Below are 24,299 nucleotides of genomic sequence, written 5' to 3'. Positions count from 1 at the left end.
AGAGGATATTAGACAACCTTAACTCAGTGAATGATCAATATAGACTCTGGGGAAAAGGAACAATAAAAATGAAGGATACAACTGCTGAAATGAAAATCAACAATGGGATACTGCTTAGCCATATAAATGAATGAAATAATGCCATTTGCCACATCATGGATGGACGTAGAGATTATCACACTAAGTGAAATAGGTCAAACAGAGAAAGACATATATCATATGACATCACTTATATATGGAATCTAAAATAAGATACAAATGAACTTATTTATAAGACGGAAACAGAGTCACAGACATAGAAAACAAATTTATGGTTACCAAAGGGGAAAGAGGGGGATAAATTAGGAGTCTGGAGTTAGTAGACATAAACTATGATATATAAAATAAATAACAATGTCCTACTGTATAGCAGAGGGAACTATATTCAATGTCCTATAATAAATCATCATGGAAAAGAATATGAAAAATAATAGTTATGTATATGTATTTATCTATATCTATACTATATCCATATCTAGCTATCTAGCTGAATCACTTTGCTGTACACCAGAAACTAGCACAACATCATAAATCAACTATATTTAAATAAAAGACAAATTTTTTTTATGGATTGAAAAACTGAAAAAAAAAAAGTAAAAACGAAAAACAGAGATCCTTTTAAAAACCACAAGCAGGAAGGAAAGTGATGGGTCAGTTGCTTTTGAGGTTTGTTCTGGCTGGCTTTTTTTTTTTTTTAGTACAGGGTGGGCTGAATTTGGGACTGCTGCTACTGCTAAGTCATTTCAGTCGTGTCCGACTCTGTGCGACGCCATAGACAGCAGCCTACCAGGCTTCCCCGTCCCTGGGATTCTCCAGGCAAGAACACTGGAGTGGGTACTAGGAGATTATAAATTCTCAAAGCTGAGGTAAGGGTATGGTCATAAAACGCTGGGAGCCTTGTTTAAAAAGACTCAGACTAGGAAAGAAAACATGGATGCCCTGGAGAGATGGTTTCAGGAGCCCAAAGTCACTATGTCAGGAAGTCAAGAAAGAAGCAGAGAGAAATGGTCAGAGGAGGAGGATCCTATATCCTTAGAGAAGGCAGAATACATGTGAAGTGTAGTATTAGAGAAGGATGATGGCAGGAAGCGAGGATGTTAACGAAAAGATTTAGAACTGTGCAACCTGAGACTGAGTCAGAGAATGGAGTTAGGGTAAAGCAGTAGGTGCACTAAAATGTGATTGTCTCAGCACAAAGGCATGTTTTATTCACCCAGGAAGAATGATTGTGAGGAAATATAAATTTAATTTGCTTCTCTGGAGGCTCAGACGGCAAAGAATCTGTCTGCAATTCGGGAGACACCTGGGTTCAATCCCTGGATTGGGAAGATCCCCTGGAGGAGGACACGGCAACCCACTCCAGTGTTCTAAAGTAGGTGCATCAAAATTCGATTGAATCAGCACAAAGACATGTTTTATTCACTTCAGAAGAATGATTGTAAGAAAATACAACTTTAATTTAGACCAACTCTATTAAACAAGAAAGTATTCAGGGAGGCCTTTCACATAGCACTTGTAAATACAACGACATCTGAGTATAATGCAGCTTACTACTTACCACAAATGGGCTATAAGGAAATTTTGCTTTTTTTAAGGACAATCGTACAGAGGTCATTCTTATCCTCCCAAAGCTAGAGACAAAATAGAGTTTATATTCAATGACTGAAGAACAAGTCAGGGAAGAAGTACCATCTGATATTAGCTCACTCACTCTCCTGAAAATCACTTTGACCTCCACATGCAAGGCTAGTGACCTTCCCTTAGCCTTTGGCGTGTGTGTTCGGTTGCCCCACTAGTGTCCCACACTTGCAATCCTATGGACTGTAGCTCTCCAGGCTCCTCCCTCTGTCCATGAAGGTCTTCAGGCAAGAATACTGGAGTGGGTTGCCATACCCTCCTCCAAGGGATTATGTTGCATTATAATGTTTTCAAATAAAAGAGAAATGTGCTTCAGCATCTTTGCAAGTCACAGTAACATAAATCAAAGTCAAAATCATATATGAAAATCATATATGTTAATTGTAGAAAAATATGAATCTCACACTGAACATATAATGGTCATTGAAAATTTTCCTTCATTAGCTTCTAGGATGAACTGTACTGATTCTATTCATTCATTCATTCACTTGTTTATTCAACCAGTATTTATTGGGTATCTTATGTGCCAGTCATTCTTCAAGTTAATGGGGATACATTATTGAGCAAAATAGAAAAAAAAAAAAAACAACTCCTGCTTACTTTCTAATTATCCATCCCTTTTGTTACTTGTTTTCTTTTTCTTTAATTAGATATATTTACTACACACCAGGACCTGTATCAAATGTGTGACATTGTTTAGCCCATTTAATCCTTTGAACAGCCCTGTATGAGAGGCATTAACAAAGTCAGTCCTCATATTTTAGAGGAAATTTGGTATAGAAACTTATTTCAAGCCTCTTATCTAGCAAGTAGCACAGTCTTCAGCCTGGAGCCAGGGTCTGCTTTTCTACTAAGGAGCCCTCTTCCCTTTTCCTTTCTTTTCTAAATTCACATCTTTAATGTTCTACTCATAACTGTTTCTGTTTGTTCTCAAAGAGTCTATTGTATTTATTTTTAGAATCTATTTTAATTATCCACCTGGAACTTTCAGCAGACAGCCTCAAACTGTTTAGACCTTTCCATTTGCCAAAGTTCCAGGCCAAGCCCTGGTCCTTAGAACAAGGAACTGCAAACCTCTCCAGCCTCTTCATCACACCCTTTTGTCGTGGTGAAGGGGCTTGAGTAACTCAGTGAAGCTAGGAGCCATGGTGTACAGGGCCACCCAAGATGCACAGGTCATAGTGAAGAGTTCTGAAAAAAATGTGGTCTGCTGGAGGAGGGAATGCCAAATAGAAGGGGGGAAAGTGGAAGCAATGACAGACTTTTATTTTCTTTGGCTCCAAAATCACTGAGGATAGTGATTGCAGCCATGAAATTAAGACACTTGCTCCTTGGAAAGAAAACTATCACAAACCTAAACAGTGTTTTAAAAAACAGAGATATCACTTTGCTGACAAAGGTCCATGTAGTCAAAGCTATGATTTTTCTAGTAGTCATATACAAATGTGAGCACTGGACCTTAAAGAAGGCTGAGCTCCAAAGAACTAATGCTTTTGAATTGTGGTGCTGGAGAAGACTCTTGAGAGTCCCTTGGACAGCAAGGAGATCAAACCAGTCAGTCCTAAAAGAAATCAGACTAAATACTCTTTGGAAGGACTGATGCTAAAACTCCAGTTCTTTGACCACCTGATGTGAAGAGCTGACTCATTGGAAAAAATCCTGATGCTGGGAAAGATTGAAGGCCAAAGGAGAAGGCAGCAGAGGATGAGCTGGTTAGATAAGATCACTGACTCAATGGACGTGAATTGAAGCCAGGCATGCAGCAGTCCGTGGGGTCATAAAGAGTTGGACACAGCTTAGTGACTCAACAACAACAACAACAAAACCTCTCTGAAGCTGCAAGGACCTGAGTCATCTGCCCCTGCCACTCACTCGGAACTTATCTACTGCCACTCATCCTCATCGTACACATACGTCAGCCTGCCTGGCTGCCTCATGTCATGGGGTACATCCTGCTCCCTCTAGCAATAGTTCAGCTTATATACTCTGTGCCCTCTGACTGTTCTCCTTGCCAGAGCTCCCTTCCTTTCAACTTCTATTCACTCTTCAGTTATTAACTCAGAAACTCCCAAGGGCCCAATCTGACCACTGCCCACCCTCCACAACCCCAGCTTGTTCAGAGCCCTGTAATATTCTTGCAGCACTGGTGAGTGTCTTTTCTCCCAGTTTTTAGTTTAGAATTGTATGAGTTCTACTTATAGATCTTAAGACTCCCTTGAGCGATGAGCCATTTGTTTTTTGCTTACTCTTGTGTCTGAGATTCTGGCAGCTTGTGCTGAGGAACAAATTGAATGATTTGCTATAGGCATGTCCATCATCCCTTCAAACTCAATGAAATAAAAATTGCATTTTGCGTAGATGACAGATGTTTCCCACATTTGTCTACTTTCCTGATGACCTAATGACCTCACCATATTCATCCCAAGTAGGGATCACACCCTTTTGTCAAATCATCTTTCTTCTATGTGTATCTCAGCCTCCCCCAACTCACAAGTGCTGCAGCACTGATAGGCTGTAGTTATATTATTTTTCCTAACCAATGCCTTAGCCTACAGCTTTGCCACTTCTAAAATAACACATGTGCAGTCATTATGGGAGTCACTGAAGTTGACCAGATTTTATTTAAATGCTTTGAATTGTTGTTAGGCTATAGACTTATCATTATTATACACACATTTTTTTTTGGGGGAGGGGGCATCTCCTTATAACTTACCAGTATATTTCTTTATTAAGAGCTAATTAACAGGAAGTAAAAAAAATATGCAGAGTACATCATGAGAAACGCTGGACTGGAGGAAACACAAGCTGGAATCAAGATTGCTGGGAGAAATAGCAATAACCTCAGATATGCAGATGACACCACCATTATGGCAGAAAGTGAAGAGGAACTAAAAAGCCTCTTGATGAAAATGAAAGTGGAGAGTGAAAAAGTTGGCTTAAAGCTCAACATTCAGAAAACGAAGATCATGGCAGCTGGCCCCATCACTTAATGGGGAATAGATGGGGAAACAGTGGAAACAGTGTCAGACTTTACTTTTGGGGGCTCCAAAATCACTGCAGATGATGACTGCAGCCATGAAATTAAAAGACGCTTACTCCTTGGAAGGAAAGTTATGACCAACCTGGATAGCATATTCAAAAGCAGAGACATTACTTTGCCAACAAATATCCGTCTAGTCAAGGTTATGGTTTTTCCTGTGGTCATGTATGGATGTGAGAGTTGGACTGTGAAGAAGGCTGAGCGCTGAAGAATTGATGCTTTTGAACTGTGGTGTTGGAGAAGACTCTTGAGAGTCCCTTGGACTGCAAGGATATCCAACCAGTCCATTCTGAAGGAGATCAGCCCTGGGATTTCTTTGGAAGGAATGATGCTAAAGCTGAAACTCCAGTACTTTGGCCACCTCATGTGAAGAGTTGACTCACTGGAAAAAATTCTGATGCTGGGAGGGATTGGGGGCAGGAGGAGAAGGGGACGACAGAGGATGAGATGGCTGGATGGCATCACTGACTCGATGGACGTGAGTGTGAGTGAACTCCAGGAGTTGGTGATGGACAGGGAGGCCTGGTGTGCTGCTATACATGGGGTCGCAGAGTCAGACACGACTGAGCGACTGAACTGAACTGAACTGAGAAAAAATAAATTTTGACAAAAAAAAAAACTTTAACAAAGCAGTATGTCATAAAAAGATAATAAGGTCATGGGGCAGTTTAGAAAATAATTGAAGGAAGGAGCTTAGCGATTCTTGAAATTTACTGACAGTGAAAACATGAGAGTACAGGCTCCAATAAGCGACCCTACGAGGGATTTCGTTAGAAATGATCAGTTTCCTAGGAGGCTAGGATTGCTAGAATGTTAATTTTATGCTTGTGGTTTACTGTGTCTGAGTTGCAAGTTTTCACTGGGCGTGGCTCATTTGGACGCTTGCCAGTGGATAAAGCCCATCTTGTGTCTGCTTCTCATGAGGCTGTGGGGTTCCTCCCTTCTGCGTCAGAACACCAGGAAAGATAGTGCAGGCAGCTGGGGAAGACAGCTGTACTATCTGAGGGGCCAGGCAAGGCCCAGCAGGCCATGGCCTCGGGGTCCCCTGGGGAGCGGCTCTGCGAGGAGGCCCGGTGCCCAGTGTGCCTGGATTTCCTGCAGAATCCCGTCAGTGTGGACTGCGGCCACAGTTTCTGCCTCAGATGCATCTCCGAGTTCTGCGAGAAGTCCGACAGCGCACAGGGCGGCATCTATGCCTGTCCGCAGTGTCGGGGTCCGTTCAGGCTGGAAAGCTTCCGGCCCAACAGGCAGCTGGCCAGCTTGGTGGACAGCGTGCGGCAGCTGGGGCTGGGCGCGGAGCCTTCGGGGGCACGCTTGTGTGTGAGGCATGGCGAGGAGCTGACCCGTTTCTGCGAGGAGGACCAGGAAGTGCTGTGCTGGGTCTGTGACACCACTCCAGAGCACAGGAGCCACCACACAACATCGCTGCAGGAGGCCGCCAGGTGCTACCAGGTGAGAGGTGTTACCATGTAATGTGGAGGGCTGTGACTCCTGATCTGGAAATGCTGGTCTGTAATGGAAGACACTGACTAGGTCAGAAGTGTGAAAAATCCCTTGCCAGAGACAGAGCCAAAAGATAACCCCTGATCTGAATGAGCAGTGCCCTCCACACCAACCACCCTCCTGGCTCACATTCACCTTTGCTCCATGGAAATACCATCGTTTGGGACTCCTATTCAGGAGCTCAAACATACTGTTATTTTAGACTGCTCTTCTCTGCCATGAAACTCTCCCTGGTCATTTCATTTCATGCTGGTCTTACTTTTCCTGATATAGGTAATCTGAGTTTCACAACTAGAGCTCCCTGGTGTAGGAGGCTATGTTGTCCAATTGCCTCTTAGTTACAAGTGCATAAATGTTCTCGGAAACACTTCCCAATAACTATCATTTGTATAATATTTTGCTTTTGCATAATAGTTATATTAATTCATGCTACTGTTGTTTAGTCACTAGGTTGTGTCCAGCTCTTTGCAACCCCATGGACTGTAGCTGATCAGGCTTCTCTGTCCATGGGACTTCCCAGGCAAGAATACTGGAGTAGGTTGCCATTTCCTTCCCCAGGGAATCTTCTCAAACCAGGGATCAAACCCAAGTCTTGTGCTTAGCAGGAGGATTCTTTACCACTGAGTCACTTAGGAAGCCCATGATAATTAATATTGTCATTTTATATTGGAATATAGTTGATTTACAGTGTTGTGTTCATTTCAGGTATACAGCAAAGTGATTCAGTTATACATATACATGTATCCATTCTTTTTAAAAATCTTTTCCCATATAGGTTATTTCAAAATATTGAGTAGAGTTTTCAGTGCTATACAGTAGGTCCTTGTTGATAATCTATTTTATATATAGTTGATAATCTATTTTATATGTATATGTATATAGTAGTGTATATATGTTAATCCTAAACTCCCAATTTATTCCTTCCCCTCACCTTTGCCTTTTGATAATTTTAAGTTTGTGTTTGAAGTTTGTGAGTCTATTTCTGTTTTGTAAATACTTTCATTTGTATCATTTTTTTTTAGATTACACATGTAAGCAATGTGTGTGGGTATGTGTGTGCTAAGTCGCTTCAGTCATGTCTTATTCTTTGTGACCCTATGGACTGTAGTCAGCCAGGCTCTTCTGTCCATTGGATTCTCTAGGCAAGAATACTGGATTGCCATGGGTTGCCATGCCTTCTTCAAGGGGATCTTCCCAACCCAGGGATTAAACCTGTGTTTCTTATGTCTCCTGCATGGCAGGCAAATTCTTTAATGCTGACCACCAGGGAAGCCCACATAAGTGATGTTATATGATATTTATTTTTCTCAGTATGACTTACTTTACTTAGTATGATAATCTCTAGGTCCATCCATGTTGCTATAAATTACTTTGTTTCATTCTTTTTAAGCCAGAGTAATTTTACATAGTGGGCTCCCCTGGTGTCTCAGTGATAAAGAACCCACCTGCCAATGCATGAGAAGCAGGCTTCATCCCTGGTTGGAAAGATACCCTGGAGAAGGAAATGGCAACCCACTCCAGTATTCTTGCTTGGGAAATTTCCCAGACAGAGGAGCCTGGTAGTCTACACTCCATTGGGTCACAAAAGAGTCATACACAACTTAGTGACTAAACAACATCAATAACAAAAATATTCATATATATATATATATGCCACATCTTCTTTATCCATTCATGTGTCAATGGACATTTAGGCTGTGTCCATGTCTCGAAAGAAAGTGAAAGTGAAGTCACTCAGTTGTGTCCGACTCTTTGCAATCCTATGGACTATAGCTTACCAGACGCTTCTGTCCATGGGGTTTTCTAGGCAAGAATATTTGAGTGGGTTGCCATTTCCTTTTACAGGAGATCTTCATGACCAAGGGATTGAACCCAGGTTTCCCGCATTGTAGGCAGACTCTTTACTGTCTGAGCCAAAAGTGAAGACCATGTCTTGGCTACTGTAAACACTGCTGCAATGAATATAAGGGTGCATAAAACCACCTTCATGTTTGAATGTTTGCTATGAATGGTGTCTGGATGGGCACAAGGCTCTGATCCCCTTTAAAGTTGCCAATACATGTTACTATGATGTAGGAATCCAGTGGTTAAGCCGACAGATTCCTCTCTATTCAACACATATTTCTGGACTTATGATACGAGCATCCTTAGTGAAGAGGTGACTAATATTGGAGTACCTGGCTCACAAAAGTGGCATCCATGCAACTCTGTGAAAAAGATTCTTCCTACTGGTGCTCATCAAAAGTTTTTGGACATATTCAGAACATACTTCGGAGAAGGCAATGGCACCCTACTCCAGTACTCTTGCCTGGAAAATCCCATGGATGGAGGAGCCTGGTAGGCTGCAGTCCATGGGGTCGCTAAGAGTCGGACACGACTGAACGACTTCTTTCACTTTTCACTTTAATGCGTTGGAGAAGGAAATGGCAACCCATTCCAGTATTCTTGCCTGGAGAATCCCAGGGACGGGGGAGCCTGTTGGGCTGCCGTCAATGGGGTCACACAGAGTCGGACACGACTGAAGTGACTTAGCCGCAGCAGCAGAACACACTTAAATTCCCAATATTTGGAACAGCTGCTTGCACAAAGAGAGTTAAAGTCATCTTTAATCTACTGACCTTACCTGAAGTACTATCACAATGAAAATAAAGTGAAGATATTAACTTTATAAAATAATAATAAGTTAATTTAATAAATTATTAATAATATAGAGCCTATACTAATTTTGTATATTTATATCATACATTTTAACTTAGAATAATTAATAATGTAATTATTATTATTATTTTAACTTTGTTTTAAATCATGGTTGTGATTTATTTTTTCCCTCAAGTACCCTCTGGACCTACCTAGAAATATCTTTTTTAAGTTTTCTTCTTGATTTTGGTTGTCTTCTGCAAAATTCAGGTGCTAACTATTTCTTAACTAGATTTCTAGAGTATATTCCTGCCTTTTTTCTTTAATCCAGAGGGTACCATACAGTGCATGGATAATGTCATATTCTAAGGAAGTTTTCTCTATTTCAGCAGTCCTTCAACTAAATACCAAATAAATATCTTCCAAACTCCTTAGCCTGTCAATCACTTTTAGGACCCTAAGTGCTCTTACTGTAACTCTTGTCTTAAGCATTAATTTTTAGATTCAGCAAAGCTAGCTTAATCACTGTTTCCCCAAACGTGACACAACTTTCAACCTCTTTGCTTTTGCTTACAATTTTTTTTTGTCTGTTAAGTGTCGGAGTGTTCTAGTCCTTCCAGATTCTAAAAACAATTGCCATTTTCATCATCTTATTAAATGTCTCGTTGGTTTCTACTGCTATTTTATGTGTTCTACCTTAGAATGTTATCATTAAAAAAAAAAAGAAAAAAAAAAAAAGACTGGTGTGTGGGACTTGTTGAATGACTGTGGGAAGAATTTAATTTTTTGTTTGTTTTAATTTTTTCCTGAGACTTATTGAATGACTTTGGGGAGACTTTTAAAATGTGTATATGTGTCTATCTTTGTGTGTGTTCTCTGTAAATAAAATATATGTGCTTACCTTTAGCAGGAGTCCTAGGGTTGAAAAGAGATTTAGTTTTCCTTAAATTATTTTTCTACCCCTGGTAAGATTTATGACTTTCTGTATTTCTTTTTCATATAATAAATACTAACTTACAAGATTTCTTCTTTAAAATAATAAGAAGTACACTTCTGGTTATAAAGTAATGAATAACTTTAAGAAGTTGAAATATATAGATAAAAGGAATAGCATCACCTTTTCAGCCAAGCATAGGAGATGAGATTTTGTTTATTGAATATATTTTCATTTCATTTTATATATTTATTATAAGAACTTTTATTTTTAAAAATTGGTATCAGGTTACATAAAATATGCTTATTTTAATTTTCATTATAATTGTATTTATTGCCATTAAAAATTCTGAAGCACCTTATTTTAATTCTATCCAGTGAATAAAATAATTTTTTCCTCACTGCCCTATTTTTAATTGCCCTATTTTGATTATTTACTGTTTTGCTATTTATAATACAATGAACACAGTTTTTAGATACATCCTTTATTACATCTGGCATTAACAGTTAAAACATATCTATGTTTAACAGTCATTAATATTAATGAGATTGAACATTTTTATATGCTTTCTACTGCCTGTTATAGCTGATCTTTGTATTTCTTCCTGTGCTTGGTCAATTTAAGTACTGAATGAGAGTATCCTTAATGGCTGCAGCATATCTTCCCAAACAGATAAAGCTCCAGGTGGCACAGGAGCTTGTGAGGAAAGAGCTGGAGGAAGCCTCAACTCAGGAGGCCAATGTGGGGAAGAAAACTGTTATTTGGAAGGTAAGAGAATACTGGGGCTTCAGGTGGCTAACCTATCTGAAGGATCTTTATTTGGATCATTAAGTCGTTCTTCCACCATCTCCCTGCTTTGGCGCTTTTGTTCCATTTACCGAGGTACTCAAGAAAAACTGATCTCAGCATCATCCTGGACCATCTCATCCCCTCAGATTATATTTGTACAATTGTGTTCTTTCTAATCTCTGTAATACTATCCCAATCCAAATTATAAAAAAAGACTTTATTCATCTTGATCTTACTAACTCACTTGATCTTAACTCACTGATCTTCACTCACTGCATCACTTAGAACAGAGTTGTACTGTCACTACTAGTTTAAAAAATGTGTATTTGTTGAATGAAATTTTTACTATTTCACAGCATATATGTATATATATATATATATACACACACACACACACACATATATGAAATACAGGCTTATAGTCATCATCTTATATATAAAAATAATCTGAATTTTCTTTTTTCAGTCAATATATTGATATAAATATATGTCTTTTTTCAGTCAATATGTTGATATATTTCTGCCATCATCAGCTCTTTTTTCCTTTACCTATTTATACATACACACACACATACATACGCAAAGTGATTCTGAACCTGGACCAATGTTGCCTTCCAAGAGATATTCTGCAATATCAGTAGATATTTTTGGTTGTCACAACTTGGGTGCCTTACTAGCATCTCATATGTAAAGGCAAGAAATGCTGCTAAATACCCTATAATACAAAGGACAGTCCCCACCCCCCCAAAAAAAATCACAACAAAAAATCACCTGGTCAAATATCAATAGGATCAATACTGAGAAACTGTATATAGAAATGACATAGGTGTTTATATTTTTATATTATATATTACAATATATATAGACTTTATTTCCAAATACTTCTCTTTCCCCAAGGAACCCTTTTTCTCTGATTATTCTCTATAATTTTGTAATTCTTTCTTTTCTTGAAAATTTTGACTTGTATTCTATCCTCTGGCAGATATTTTCATAAGGGTTTTTGCTATATTTTTCTCTGTGATATCTTATTTTTTCCCATAGTTATGTATATCATATGTAAAGTTAATTAATAATGACATTTATTAATAATTCTTTAAGTTAGTAATCTAAGTCAATTGTTTTTAATCCTGACCTGACCAGAAATTTATGAAATCAGGAACTCTATATCTGAGATCTGATTTCATGCATGTCTTGAACCCTCCACTGATTATTCTTAGAGATGTTTCCAAGAATCTTGTTCTAAGTCAAGTCAACTTGCATCATTTTTACCTTTAAGAATGTATCTATGTGAGCCAAAATGCAACAAGCATAGTTTTAATAAATGAAATTCTAAATTCTGTGGAAACCCTTAGTCCTATATTTATAGGTGTAATTATAGTATTTAAAAGGGTGATGTGAGAGAACAATGAATTGCCACTAAACCCCTTTTCACTATGTCATTCCCCATGTGTGTGTGTGTTAAGTCGCCTCAGTCGTACCTCACCCTTTGCAGCCCTATGGACTGTAGCCCACCAGGCTCCTCTGTCCAAGGAATTCTCCAGGCAAGGCTACCTGAAAGGTTCCGTGGTCCTGAAACAACCTGACTTGGGAAGGTAGTTTGCGGTGCAGAAAGAAAGAGGCTGAGGCAGGAATTAGGAAAGCTTGAGTAATTCTTCTTCCTCTGCCATCACCCCTTTCTGTGACTTTAGGGAAATCATTTCACTTTGAGTCTTTTTCCATTTTTTGAACAAGAAAAGATTAGAATAAAAAAAAAAAAAAGAATACTGGAGTGGGTTGCCATGCCACGCCCCAGGGCATCTTCCCGACCCAGGGATTGAACCCGGGTCTGTTGCACTGCAGGCAGATGCTTTACCATCTGAGCCGCCAGGGAAGGCCCCCGATCCCCACCACGCTCCCCGCCCATACATGAAGGTAGAGGCCAAATACTCTGCCCCAACTGCTGGTGATTTGTTGTACTGTCACTCCAGGAAAAAGTGGAAATGCAGAGGCAACGCTTCAGGTGGGAGTTTGAAAAGTATCGTGGCTTCCTGGCCCTGGAGGAGCAACTGCAGCTTAGAAGACTGGAGGAGGAGGAGCGAGCCACGCTGCAGAAGCTTCGGGAAAGCAAGAACCGGCTGGTTCAGCAGAGCAGGGCCCTGAAGGAGCTGGCAGAGGAGTTGGAGGAGAGGTGCCAGCGACCAGCCCTGGGTCTGCTGGAGGTGAGGCTGGGTGCCTGGGAGAAGAAGGATGGGCACACCTGAGACCAAGGGGACAGATGGCAGCTTTCAGAGATAACTCCTTAAGCAGTTTTGCTCTTTAGGACAGGATCACCCTAGAATTTCCTTGGAAAGCATGTTATTAAAAATCCTCAATCCTAACATCAGAATCTGAAGGGAGCCTAGAGAATCATACATAATAGTTTATACTAAAGATAAAACCTTAAATATTTTCAAAACTAAAATTAATTTAATGATTTACATATGATTAAACAGAAAACAGACTATCTATACTATGTTGCCTAGAAAGCATTTTATAAAAAATCTCATAATGGGTCAACGATGATATTGCTGTATTTCAGTCATGGCTAATCCAAAAAGTCTTGTTAACCCATTTTAATGTCAATGGTCAAACATATGAGTAATATCTAAAATTTTTCACTTTGAAATTGGCATATTAATTTTCAAAGCAAATGCTAATGTTCTAGCCCATAGTGCATGCCCATTCCAGGCACTGTGAGGAGGGATTAATTTGGCTCCATACAGCTTGCCCACAGTATAATTGAGATTATAGAGAAGACAGACAAATAAATAATAATCCTCCTTAAAGGCATTAAATCCCGTGAATTGAGAAAGTCATCATTGTTGGTGGATGCTTGCTCTCATGCTAGAACTTACTTGCAATAGAAATTTTCTGGGTACGCTTCATTGTGTTTCAATCCCAATGACTCATTTAAGAATGTCTGAAATAAGTAATTTCTATCTTCATACAAGTTCTGTGATTAAATAGCACTGGTCACAGAGTAGGGGGGGTCATTAAATAAAAGTATTTGCAAAGCTTTTATATTAAATATGTCCCATTTTCTTCAATATATTTATGCATCAGTAAAATGTTGTTGTTGTTATTGTTTTTATTATTATTGCTATGCCTACTTAGACTAAGCAAACTGTCCCAAAGGAATACATTTTCAAAATTTTAAACAATAAATAAACACAAGAACTTCGGCATTTTCAACAATATTCATTGTCACATCTTACTGTATCTTAAAATACTGCATATTTGAAATTATCATTTATTAGCACTGAATAAATGTTAGAATGTCTTATAACACAAATCTTGAAGTTTGAAGTGAAGTCGCTCAGTTGTGTCCAACTCTTTGCAACCCCATGGACTGTAGCCTACTACGCTCCTCTGTCCATGGGATTTTCCAGGCAAGAGTACTGGAGTGGGTCACCATTTCCTTCTCCAGAGGATCTCCCTGACCCAGGGATCGAACCCAAGTCTCCTGCACTGTAGGCAGATGCTTCACCATCTGATCCACCAGGGAAGTCCTTAGGGAGACTATTCCTCAAATAATGTGCTTTCATTTTTATACTCATTTCTCCCTTTCTTCCTCAGTACCAGGAAACAACATCTCACCCTTAATGGACCAAAATAAGACCTGTTGTTCTGATGAAATATAAAGCTAATCATTTCCCTGTTTTTATGTCCTGTTAAAATTAATCTGACTGGTGGTCATTTTTTACAGGGATAAGGGAAATACAGTGTAGGTGATTTGTTTAATAATCTACTTTGACATAGACTGTTGCTGAATTTTAATGACTTCTGTTTTTTCTACTTAGATAACTTAGACAAAGTATGTTGGTTCAGAGAATAAGGAAGTTAGGTTTTTCTTACAAGGACACTGAGATTATCATTTTATGTCTATACATTTCACTATTTCCCAAATAAATTCTGCAGATATTTAGAATCTATTTTTACCTTAATTCTGTTCACAGAAAATAACTCTTCATAAAAACATCCAATTATCAGAATTATCAATTCAGAAAATAGTTAAACCAATAGATATTATAGGAATTAACCTAAAGTTTGTGTGGTCTGATTTTGTTTTAATAGAGGCAAACTGATTATATTATTTTAAATTCATGAGAAAACTCAATAACAGTCTGTTTTAGATTTTTTAAAGAGGGAGTCATATCTCTTATAGTTTTACATCAATAGTTAATGATTTTCAATAATTCCTAAAGAGATGTTCCTGGTGTGTCCCCAGTCTGTCAAAAGCAGTTCAGAGGTCTAACTCACACCTGCTTGTGTTTCTCTTTCATTTTCAGGGTGTGGGAGGAGCCTTGAGCCGGTATGTTTACTTTCCGAATCAGAGAATGGTTTGGGAGGGGCTGGGGAGGTTGGTGGATAACCCTAATGAAAACTGCAGGTTTTGTGCTCTTCTCAGAAGTAAGAATGTCACACGCCTGGAACCCGAGTCCATCGTTATGGAGCTGAAGACAATGTGTCGCATCCCTGGCATGAGGGAAATGTTGAGAAAGTTCCAAGGTAGGCTGCATTTTAGACCTTGAGGAACTATGACTCCTGGAATTTGGCTGTTATTGCATGTTACTATACCAGTCAGGCTACAGTAACAAAGACAACCCAAAATTTAGTGGCTAAAATCAGCAAAGTTTTATTTTGAGATCATGTTATTGGTTGATTACTGGATTGTGGAGGCTTTAATTTCACATAATCTCACTCCATGCAGACAGAGCCCCACCTCCTTCCTGTTGCTGATAGGCACAGAACTGAGCAAAGTCATGGTGAATCATGTACCACCCGAAGGGACACATATAGCTTTCCTCAAGATATTATTGATGAAAGTGAGTCACGTGGTCATGTCAAACTGCAAGGGGGAAAGGGAGAGAGCAGTATGCTCAGATTTTTTTTTTAAAGAGTATTGGGATATTTGTGAATAGTCCTGAAGAATATCAGAGTAACTGACACCCATGTAAGCTACATTTGGTTGGAGTAGTGGGTTTGAAAATGATATTATCTGTGACATAAGCAGTATTAGTTCCAATCTATGTCTATGTCCTTTTTTATAAAATGCTAAAAACTTGTATTGTTTGGAGGACAAATGAAACATATCTGAAAACAAAGAAAAAAATCTTCAGTATATGAAAGCATTGCAGTGTATCAGATAATATAAAGTTTAGATTCTTTTGTTATCTGGCAGTTTGATGAATTTCTTAAATTAGATAATCAATAAAGCCAAAAACATTCAGTTAATTATATTTAAGAGGGAATAACTGTAGTGTTATAATTAGTTTGTTGGGTCTTAGTATTTTGTTTTTTAAAACAATATAGATTCAATGTTTTTAATTTTTTTATATTCAATTTATGCCAAATAATGAAAATAGACTATGACTTAATAGTGGGTTTATTACTTAGAAGGAAACTGCCGTCTGTGGGGTCGCACAGAGTCAGACACGACTGATGCCACTTAGCAGCAGCAGCAGCTTTGTTCCATGATAAGAAAACCCATTTTATCAATCCTGTTCAATGATTAATCCATGATCTTACAGGCAGATTGATATTCCCCGATAGCTCAGTTGGTTAAGAATCTGCCTACAATGCAGGAGTCCCTGGTTCAATTCCTGGGTCGGGAAGATCTGCTGGAGAAGGGATAGGCTACCCTTTCCAGTATTCTTGGGCTTCCCTTGTGGTTCAGCTGGTAAAGACTCTGCCTGCAATGTGGGAGACCTGGGTTCAATCCCTGGGTTGGGAAGATCCCCTGGAGAAGGGAAAGGCTACCCACTCCAGTATTCTGGCCTAGAGAATCCCAAAGAATTAGACACGACTGAGCAACTTTCACTTAACTGTATGAAATGTTGCAAGTTATTACACTCTCATAATCAGTGTCTTTATATTCCCATTTACGTTTATTGAATTAATTAACTGGTCAATTCCAAAAATATTGTGTATTTTATGCCAGTTACTCTTCTAAGCGTTAGAATATAAAAGTGAACAATAACATCAAAGATGTTACAAATATGGAGCATCATGTTGTAAATTTTTGCTTAAATTATGGAAAGTACACAAAATGTGAGAAAATGAAACAGAATATTGAAAAAATAAATAAATAAGTGTGGCCAGAAGTTCTTGAGTTAGCACATCTAATCTGGAATTTTTGATGATCAAGGAAGACTTCATTCATAGGGGAAAACACAGCAAATATGGAAGATGCATTCCAGGAGCTATGAGGAAGTCTGTGTGGCTATTGTGGAGTGAGTGACAGGAGAACTGTAGAGGTCAAGCAAAGTCCAGGTAGCACAGGACCCAACAAGAAGGCCACTATGCTGCTGCTGCTGCTAAGTCGCTTCAGTCGTGTCTGACTCTTTGCGACCCCAGAGACGGCAGCCCACCAGGCTTCCCCGTCCCTGGGATTCTCCAGGCGAGAACACTGGAGTAGGTTGCCATTTCCTTCTCCAATGCATGAAAGTGAAAAGTGAAAGTGAAGTCGCTCAGTTGTGTCCGACTCTTCACGACCCCATGAACTGCAGCCCACCAGGCTCCTCCGTCCACAGGATTTTCCAGGCAAGAGTACTGGAGTGGGGTGCCATTGCTATGAGCAGAAGTGAAATAGGGCATCAGTTATAAATGGAGGAATAGCATTATTGGACTAATGTTTATGAAGATCACTCTGCGTGGTTTATTGAGAATAAATTACAAAGGGGCAAGGCTTGATGTGGAAAAGCTGTTAGGAGCCTTTGTAATAACTCAGTTAGAGACTATTTTCTATTGGACTAGGGAAGTTGTACTGGAGGTACAGAGAAATAGACAAGATCTTGCTATATTGATATTTTGAAAGCAGAACTGGCAAGATTTGCTGTTGGATTAGATATGAGGTGTCAGAAAGGGAGAAAAGTTGTGAATAATTCCAAAGTTAAAATCTCCTGAATTGGCATAATTAAATTATTGTTTACATTGATAGGTAAAGCTGCAGGCAAGGTAGAAAAAAGGAATTGGGTTTTAGACACATCAATGTTGTGATGGATATTAAATATCCAAATGCTGATATTGGGTAGGCAGATGAATTTACATATATGGAGTTCCAGGAGAAAAGTCTAGGCTAAAAGTATTTGGGATTAGTAAAGCATATGAATGGAATTTAATGAAAGTAATATACCTGCAAGCCCAAGAACACATCAAAAGTGATCTGAGAGAGAGGCAAGAGGTCCCAATCATTAGACCATTGGTTTCTCCAATAGCAGTGATGGAGGAGGAGAAGAGAAAACAGCAGAGGAGACCAAGAAGGGGTGATCAGCAGAAAGGGAGTAAAGAGTGATGACTGGTGTCTTTGGGAAAGAGAAATGTTTTCTAGGACAAAAGGATTCTCAAATGTGTTAAGTGCTATAGAAAAGTCATTTAAGGTGAACTTTAAGGACTGATCATTCATGGGGCACTGGGAAGAAGGTGAAGTTTGGTTAGGATATTATTCTATTTGATGATAGTTTAAGAAATTTTAAGAGTTTAAGAAGAGTTGGGAGAAGAATTAAAAATAGATGTATTCACAACCTTTTCACAGATCTATTTTCTTGAAGTGGGAATGATATATGAAGACATGACATCTGTTAAATAATTCTGCCACAACATCATGGAGACCCACTTTCAGTTCCTGTTATTTATGACCTCTAGAGTTTGGAGGAAAAGGCAATGGCACCCCACTCCAGTACTCTTGCCTGGAAAATCCCATGGACGGAGGAGCCTGAAAGGCTGCAGTCCATGGGGTTGCTGAGGGTCAGACACAACTGAGCGACTTCACTTTCACTTTTCACTTTCATACATTGGAGAAGGGAATGGCAACCCAATCCAGTGTTCTTGCCTGGAGAATCCTAGGGATTGGGGAGCCTGGTGGGCTGCTGTCTGTGAGGTCGCACAGAGTCAGACACGACTGAAGTGACTTAGCAGTAGCAGAGTTTGGGAAAATCATATGATCCCTAGGGCTCATTCTGCTTATCTATAATGTGAGAAAGATAATATCAATCTTGAGGCTGGTTCCATGTGATAGCATAGATGATGTAGCCACTTAGGTTTGAGTAGAAATAAAAGATAACTAGAAGTGGTTTGAGACAAATAATGGAATCATCATATTAATATTTGTTATTATATTAAAAATTAAAACATGATTAATTATGAAATTTGTTTTTGCTTTTAAATTAATGAAATCAAATTTACTAGTTTTGAGTGTTGACCAAAAAAAATCAGACATGAATATTTTACATCCTTCTTGCTTCACTGAGGTCATTTTCATTAGTAGATGTATTTTTAAATTATATGTACAAATAAAATGTCATATCAATATACTGAGACTTCACAGTATAGGTATTAATAGTAGTTTTCATTAATTTTCTTTGCTGCATAGCAAATTACCACACACTTAGCTACTTAAAATCACATGCATTTGCTTCCATTCTTCAGATCTGATAATCACATGGGATCAGCTAGTTTCTCTGCTTAAGATTTTATTAGATTAAAATCAAGGTGTTGACCAGACTGGACATCTCTAAGGGGTCTAGGGAAAGGTCCACTTGCAAGCTTATTCAGTCTGATGATGTAAAGCAATTCCTTGCAGTTGGAGGACTGACATCCCCATCTCCTTGTTGATTATCAGTTGGAGGTTCTTCACCTTTCTCCTCCAGCGTGGCCCACTCCATCTTCAAAGGCAGCAATGACATATCAAATGCAAATCTCCCTGATTTTTCCTTCTACCACCAGACCAATAAGCAAAGAACTGTATCTGATTTTAAAGGGTGATTAGATTAGAACCCACTCATATAATCTCCCAGTTGTCACATAACAGAATCATGAGATAACCACCTGGGTCTAAAGGTCATGAAGTTCCTCTTAGAATTCTTCCTACCATAGTAACATAGCTTTTAAAGTGGTGTGTTTTAGATCAATGTAATTTTTCTATAGGCTTTGGAAAGAAAAAAAATCCCAAGGGAGTTATAAATTGTATTTTAAATGCAGATATTCCAAAGAGTACCCAAGTGCTGTGGATAGAGATAAAAGGAATCTAAATGGTTATGAACTTGGTTTGTCTTATCATCAATGGTTATGGTTTAATTGGGGCAGTAATTAGTCCTGGATCATGCAGACATAACAGAGGAATATACTCAAACTCAAGAAAGCATCTGCAAGATGAAATACTTATTTTTTTATCTCCATGAGGTATTAGAGGGAGAGTAAAGAATGGTGTGACAGTCATTAATATCATGGGTTCTTAAGTTTTCACGAGTCTTTTCTGTTCTTTTACATGTTCCACAAAATTGTTTCCACAGTTGACATAAAATTGGATCCTGCAACCGCACATCCTAGCCTCCTCTTGACTGCTGATCTGCACAGTGTGCAGGATGGAGAACTGTGGAGGGATGTCCCCAACAACCCTGAACGATTTGACACATGGCCCTGTATCCTGGGTTTGCAGAACTTCTCATCAGGGAGGCATTACTGGGAAGTCATGGTGGGAGAAAGAGCAGAATGGGGCTTAGGTGTCTGTCAAGACACAGTGTCAAGAAAGGGGGAAATCACACCATCCCCTGAGAATGGGGTCTGGGCCATGTGGCTTCTGAAGGGAAGTGAGTACATGGTCCTTGCCTCTCCATCAGTTCCTCTCCTCCACCTGGAAAGGCCTCGCTGCATTGGGATTTTCTTGGACTATGAAGCAGGGGAAATCTCCTTTTACAACATCACGAATGGGTCTTTTATCTACACGTTCAACCACCTGTTCTCTGGTTTTCTTCGACCTTATTTTTTCATCTGTGACACAACGCCTCTTATCTTACCACCTATGACAGAAGTGGAATTAGAAAATTGGACATCCAGGGGTCATTCTGATTCTGCCTCTGATATCAGAGATGATTCTTCCTAAGATTGTGTTGCTGAGATACACCCCAAGCCTAGCAAAGTCTTCTGCAATAGAATGGAGCCTATAGTATATACATATGTGAAGGCTCAACAGATGTCCCCATTTAGGTCAGCTGTTTACTCCTTGTCACTATGGGAATTTTCCCATAGGAACAAAAGGGAAAGTATATGTTATATGTGTTTGAATAAAGATTATATAATAATTTTAGAAATGGAGCAGTCTTATCACTGTTTTCCCAAATGGCTCCACATACTTTTTTGATAAGGTTTTCTTCAAATGAATGGACTTTGTATTAAACAAAGATATCTATACATTTATTTTAATGTCTCATTCCTTTTAATATCTCTTCATTCCAAGTCTTCCACATATTAAGAATTAGAAATAGAAATTCTTAAATTGGTTCAAAACAGTCCAATATTGTTCTAACGTCAGATCCCTAATTGTTTCATCTTTTCTTTCTCTCTCTCCTCTTTTTCTCACTCTGGGCCCTGCCTCTTTCTGTCTCTGTCTCCCTCTCTTTTTTCTTTATTGCTTCTATGTTTTTTTTGCTTTATATCTCATCATTTAACCTCCATTTCCTTCTAGATTAATATATTCAGAACCATCCCTTTATCTATTCATGATTCCTATGACTATTTAATTATTCTTTAAATCCTCTTTATTCAGGGGTCAATTTCTGAGAGTGATGCAGTTCATTCCTCTGATTATATCACTGAGTCCAATGCCATACCTCTGACAAGAACATTTTCCTTTTTCTTTGGATATATTTTTGATTGCAATATAATTGGTTTATAATATAAACCAATGTTAGTTTCAGGTATTCAGCATGGATACTTTTTTATTTTTGAGCAGAAATTTCTCAGAATTATGATTCAACTAGTTATTTGACCTAGTCATTTTCTAGTTGTAAAACTTCAATTATTTCTTTTTCTCTCAGACTCATTTACTTAGTATGATTTTTATAATGTGGGACAATGATATTGACCTTACAATATTTTGGGAAATAATTGAGTTTGTGATTTATAGGATTGCTTTAAATTCAACTTTGCCTCTTAAATACAATATGAAAATGACCATAATGATGAAATGATAATAATATTTGACTTATTTTTAGTGTATATTCTATATATTCCAAACAAAATTCTTAAAAATTATTGAAAGTTAACTATGCTTCCATCTTCTATATATATATATTTGATGAATACTTGCTAACCAAATGCTTAAATGCTAAATGTTGAAATGTTAAATAATTATTCATTAATAGAAACTTTAGATGACATTACCTAACAAGACTTTTTGATTTTTAAGGAGCTTTTCTCTTCCAGAGAAGTTTCTTTGACTAAAATCTTTCACATACTTTACAATAACATTAATGATATGGCTTTCTTTCTATAAACATATTTCTTTTCAGACATTTTTACATTTGGAGGAGCATTTATGGATTATAATAATTTTAGCAATGGGGAAATGTCATCAAACTGTATTTCCAGATGGCTTTACATATTCTAATGATGGGGCCTTGTATTAAACAACGATTTCATATTCGATACGTTTATGTTTGATCACGAGCAAACTATTCCTCTGTCTCTTTTAGAAATAGAGGTAATAATAACGTACCTTACATCCCTCTTGTTGATATTTTACATACAATGCACACCCTAGGCCTTTTCCACTCATGATCTAAGTAGAAAGCTGGGTCTCAGTTCACACTTTCCCATCATCAGGGCTTAAATGGGGCCTGGAAACTTACTATAACTCCTGAGTGTTCATGTCACTATAGGGTCTATAGTGGCATAGCATCTATGACAGGAGCTTGTGACATAGAACAAACACTCAGGACAGTAGAGCCCCTTTCCCAAAAGGATCAAGAGGGACAGGGTCACTGGTCTAAGATCATGTCACCCCTGGGGGCTCCACCCATTCACCAGGACAAGGAAGCCTCATGACCTCAGGCCTGCTACCCTCTTCAAGGGGTGAAAAGGGAATCTCAAGAATGCCTCCTCCCCAGGAAGCTAACATCCCAGTGTCTACTGTCTCTTTTTAACCCTATTATCTCATTGTTCATCCTCTTATGATTTATGTCAGTTACTAAGCCAACTTAAATCTTTCTTCATCCCTTGTATTCCACGTTTCACAAAGCTTTGTGCATCTCCTATTATAACCCCTATTTTTTGCCTTCCCAATTCCATACACACGCACACACTCAAACACAATACACAGAGGCTTTTCCAGTGGATGACAACTCCATTTTTTCAATTACTCAGGCCAACAATCTGGTTAACTCCTTTCTTGATTTTACTTTCTCATACTAGTCTATCAGTAAACTCTGTTGGCTCTACCTTCAGAACGTATCTAGAGTTCAGCCAGCTCTAACCACTCTACTGTTGTAACCATGGTCTGAACATCCATTCTCTCCCTCTGAGTTATTAGGTTCCTAATAGCAATCCTGGCTGTCCTTTGGCCCCTCCATGTCCCTTTTCAATGCAGCAGCCAGGCTGATCCTTTTAGCACCAAGATTGTAGTACCATTGCTATTACCTTCTATTCATCTTAGAGTTAAAGCCAAAATCTTTATAACAAACCCTCAGACCCTAGAAGATCTGAGCACAAGTTTCTCCTCTGACTTCCTCCCCTTACTTCCCTTTTTATTCTTCTCCATCTATCCTGGCATCCTGGCTGGGTTTACACCAGACCAGGCACTTGCTACCATTGAGCCTTTCTCCCAACTGTGCCTTCCACCTGCAATTTCCTTTTCCCTGATGTTTAATTCATTTGCTTTCTTTCCTTAGTTCATGTTAGTGTTAGTCGCTCAGTCATGTCCATCTCTTAGTGACCCCATGAACTGAAACCTGCCAAGACTCCTGTGACTATGGAATTCTCTAGGCAAGAATACTGGAGTAAGTAGCCATTCCATTCTCCAGGAAAGAGAAGGGATAGAACCTGACCCAGGGCTAGAACCCATGTCTTCTGCATTGCAGGCATATTCTTTACTGCCTGAATCACAAGGGCATGCTCAAATCCTGCTTTTTAGTGAGAACCATACAACCTGACCTATCCCAGAGCTCACCCAGAGTTCACCCTCCAACTTCCCTTTGTTGGGTGCAATGGAGGCACTTTTCTTCAATATACTACTTATTGGCTTCTAATATATTATATTGTCCTATTTATTAAATATTTATTTATTTACTTGCTTTTGCCTTTTCTGGATAGATTGTAAGCATCCTGAGGAGAGGGATCACTGTCTATTGATAATGATATGTCTGACGTATCTCAAACAACTCACTGGTTTTTATGTGGTTATAACTCAGTGCACATTTGTTGAATAAATAAATGATTAACTTTTGTTAGGCAGAATTAAGTGATGGATCTGAAAATATTTTATGAAATATAATATAATGGTATTATTATTATTACTAATTTATAACTAGAGAAGCACCGATCAATAAAGCTTAATGTCAAGTGTTAAAAGAGTAAACCAATTTTTAAGTGTAGAAGAAATTTGAATAAATTTGTAGAGATACTGGTTCCAGTGACAAGATGAATTGCTATGCCCAGGTTCCATTGAGCCACTTGTAGCTTTGATTCCCTATGACAATACAGTGACAACTTTAACTCATTCATTGCCTTGTATGCATTCCATATGCAAATTTTCATACTAAGAATGTGGGGAGCATTATATAAGTTATATGGAATAAAAATTTTGTAGAAACCAACTTTTCCATGCTTTGTGAACTCCTTTTTGTTTTAACTGCACTATAGAGCCACCTTCTCTCCCTCCAGTACTCTCCCCACTGTCACTTCCCTTCAACCATCTATCTCTAGTTA

At 38.5% G+C, this 24,299-nt stretch overlaps 1 protein-coding gene across 1 annotated transcript; it reads left to right on the top strand.

Annotated features, from left to right (window-relative positions):
- The first annotated feature begins 5,720 nt into the window (after positions 1-5,720).
- On the top strand, positions 5,721-20,478 carry TRIM58 (tripartite motif containing 58). Its single transcript, XM_010846611.1, has 6 exons — positions 5,721-6,169; positions 10,464-10,559; positions 12,548-12,778; positions 14,888-14,910; positions 15,007-15,107; positions 19,889-20,478. The coding sequence occupies exons 1-6, from the start codon at positions 5,747-5,749 to the stop codon at positions 20,476-20,478; spliced, it is 1,464 nt and encodes a 487-aa protein (XP_010844913.1). The 5' UTR covers positions 5,721-5,746.
- The last annotated feature ends 3,821 nt before the right edge of the window (positions 20,479-24,299 follow it).

The sequence above is a fragment of the Bison bison genome, unplaced genomic scaffold, assembly GCF_000754665.1.
Source record: "Bison bison bison isolate TAMUID 2011002044 unplaced genomic scaffold, Bison_UMD1.0 scf7180017864238, whole genome shotgun sequence".
In the NCBI taxonomy this organism is placed as follows: Eukaryota; Metazoa; Chordata; class Mammalia; order Artiodactyla; family Bovidae; genus Bison; species Bison bison.
This window is presented reverse-complemented; position numbering and strand designations above follow the sequence as displayed.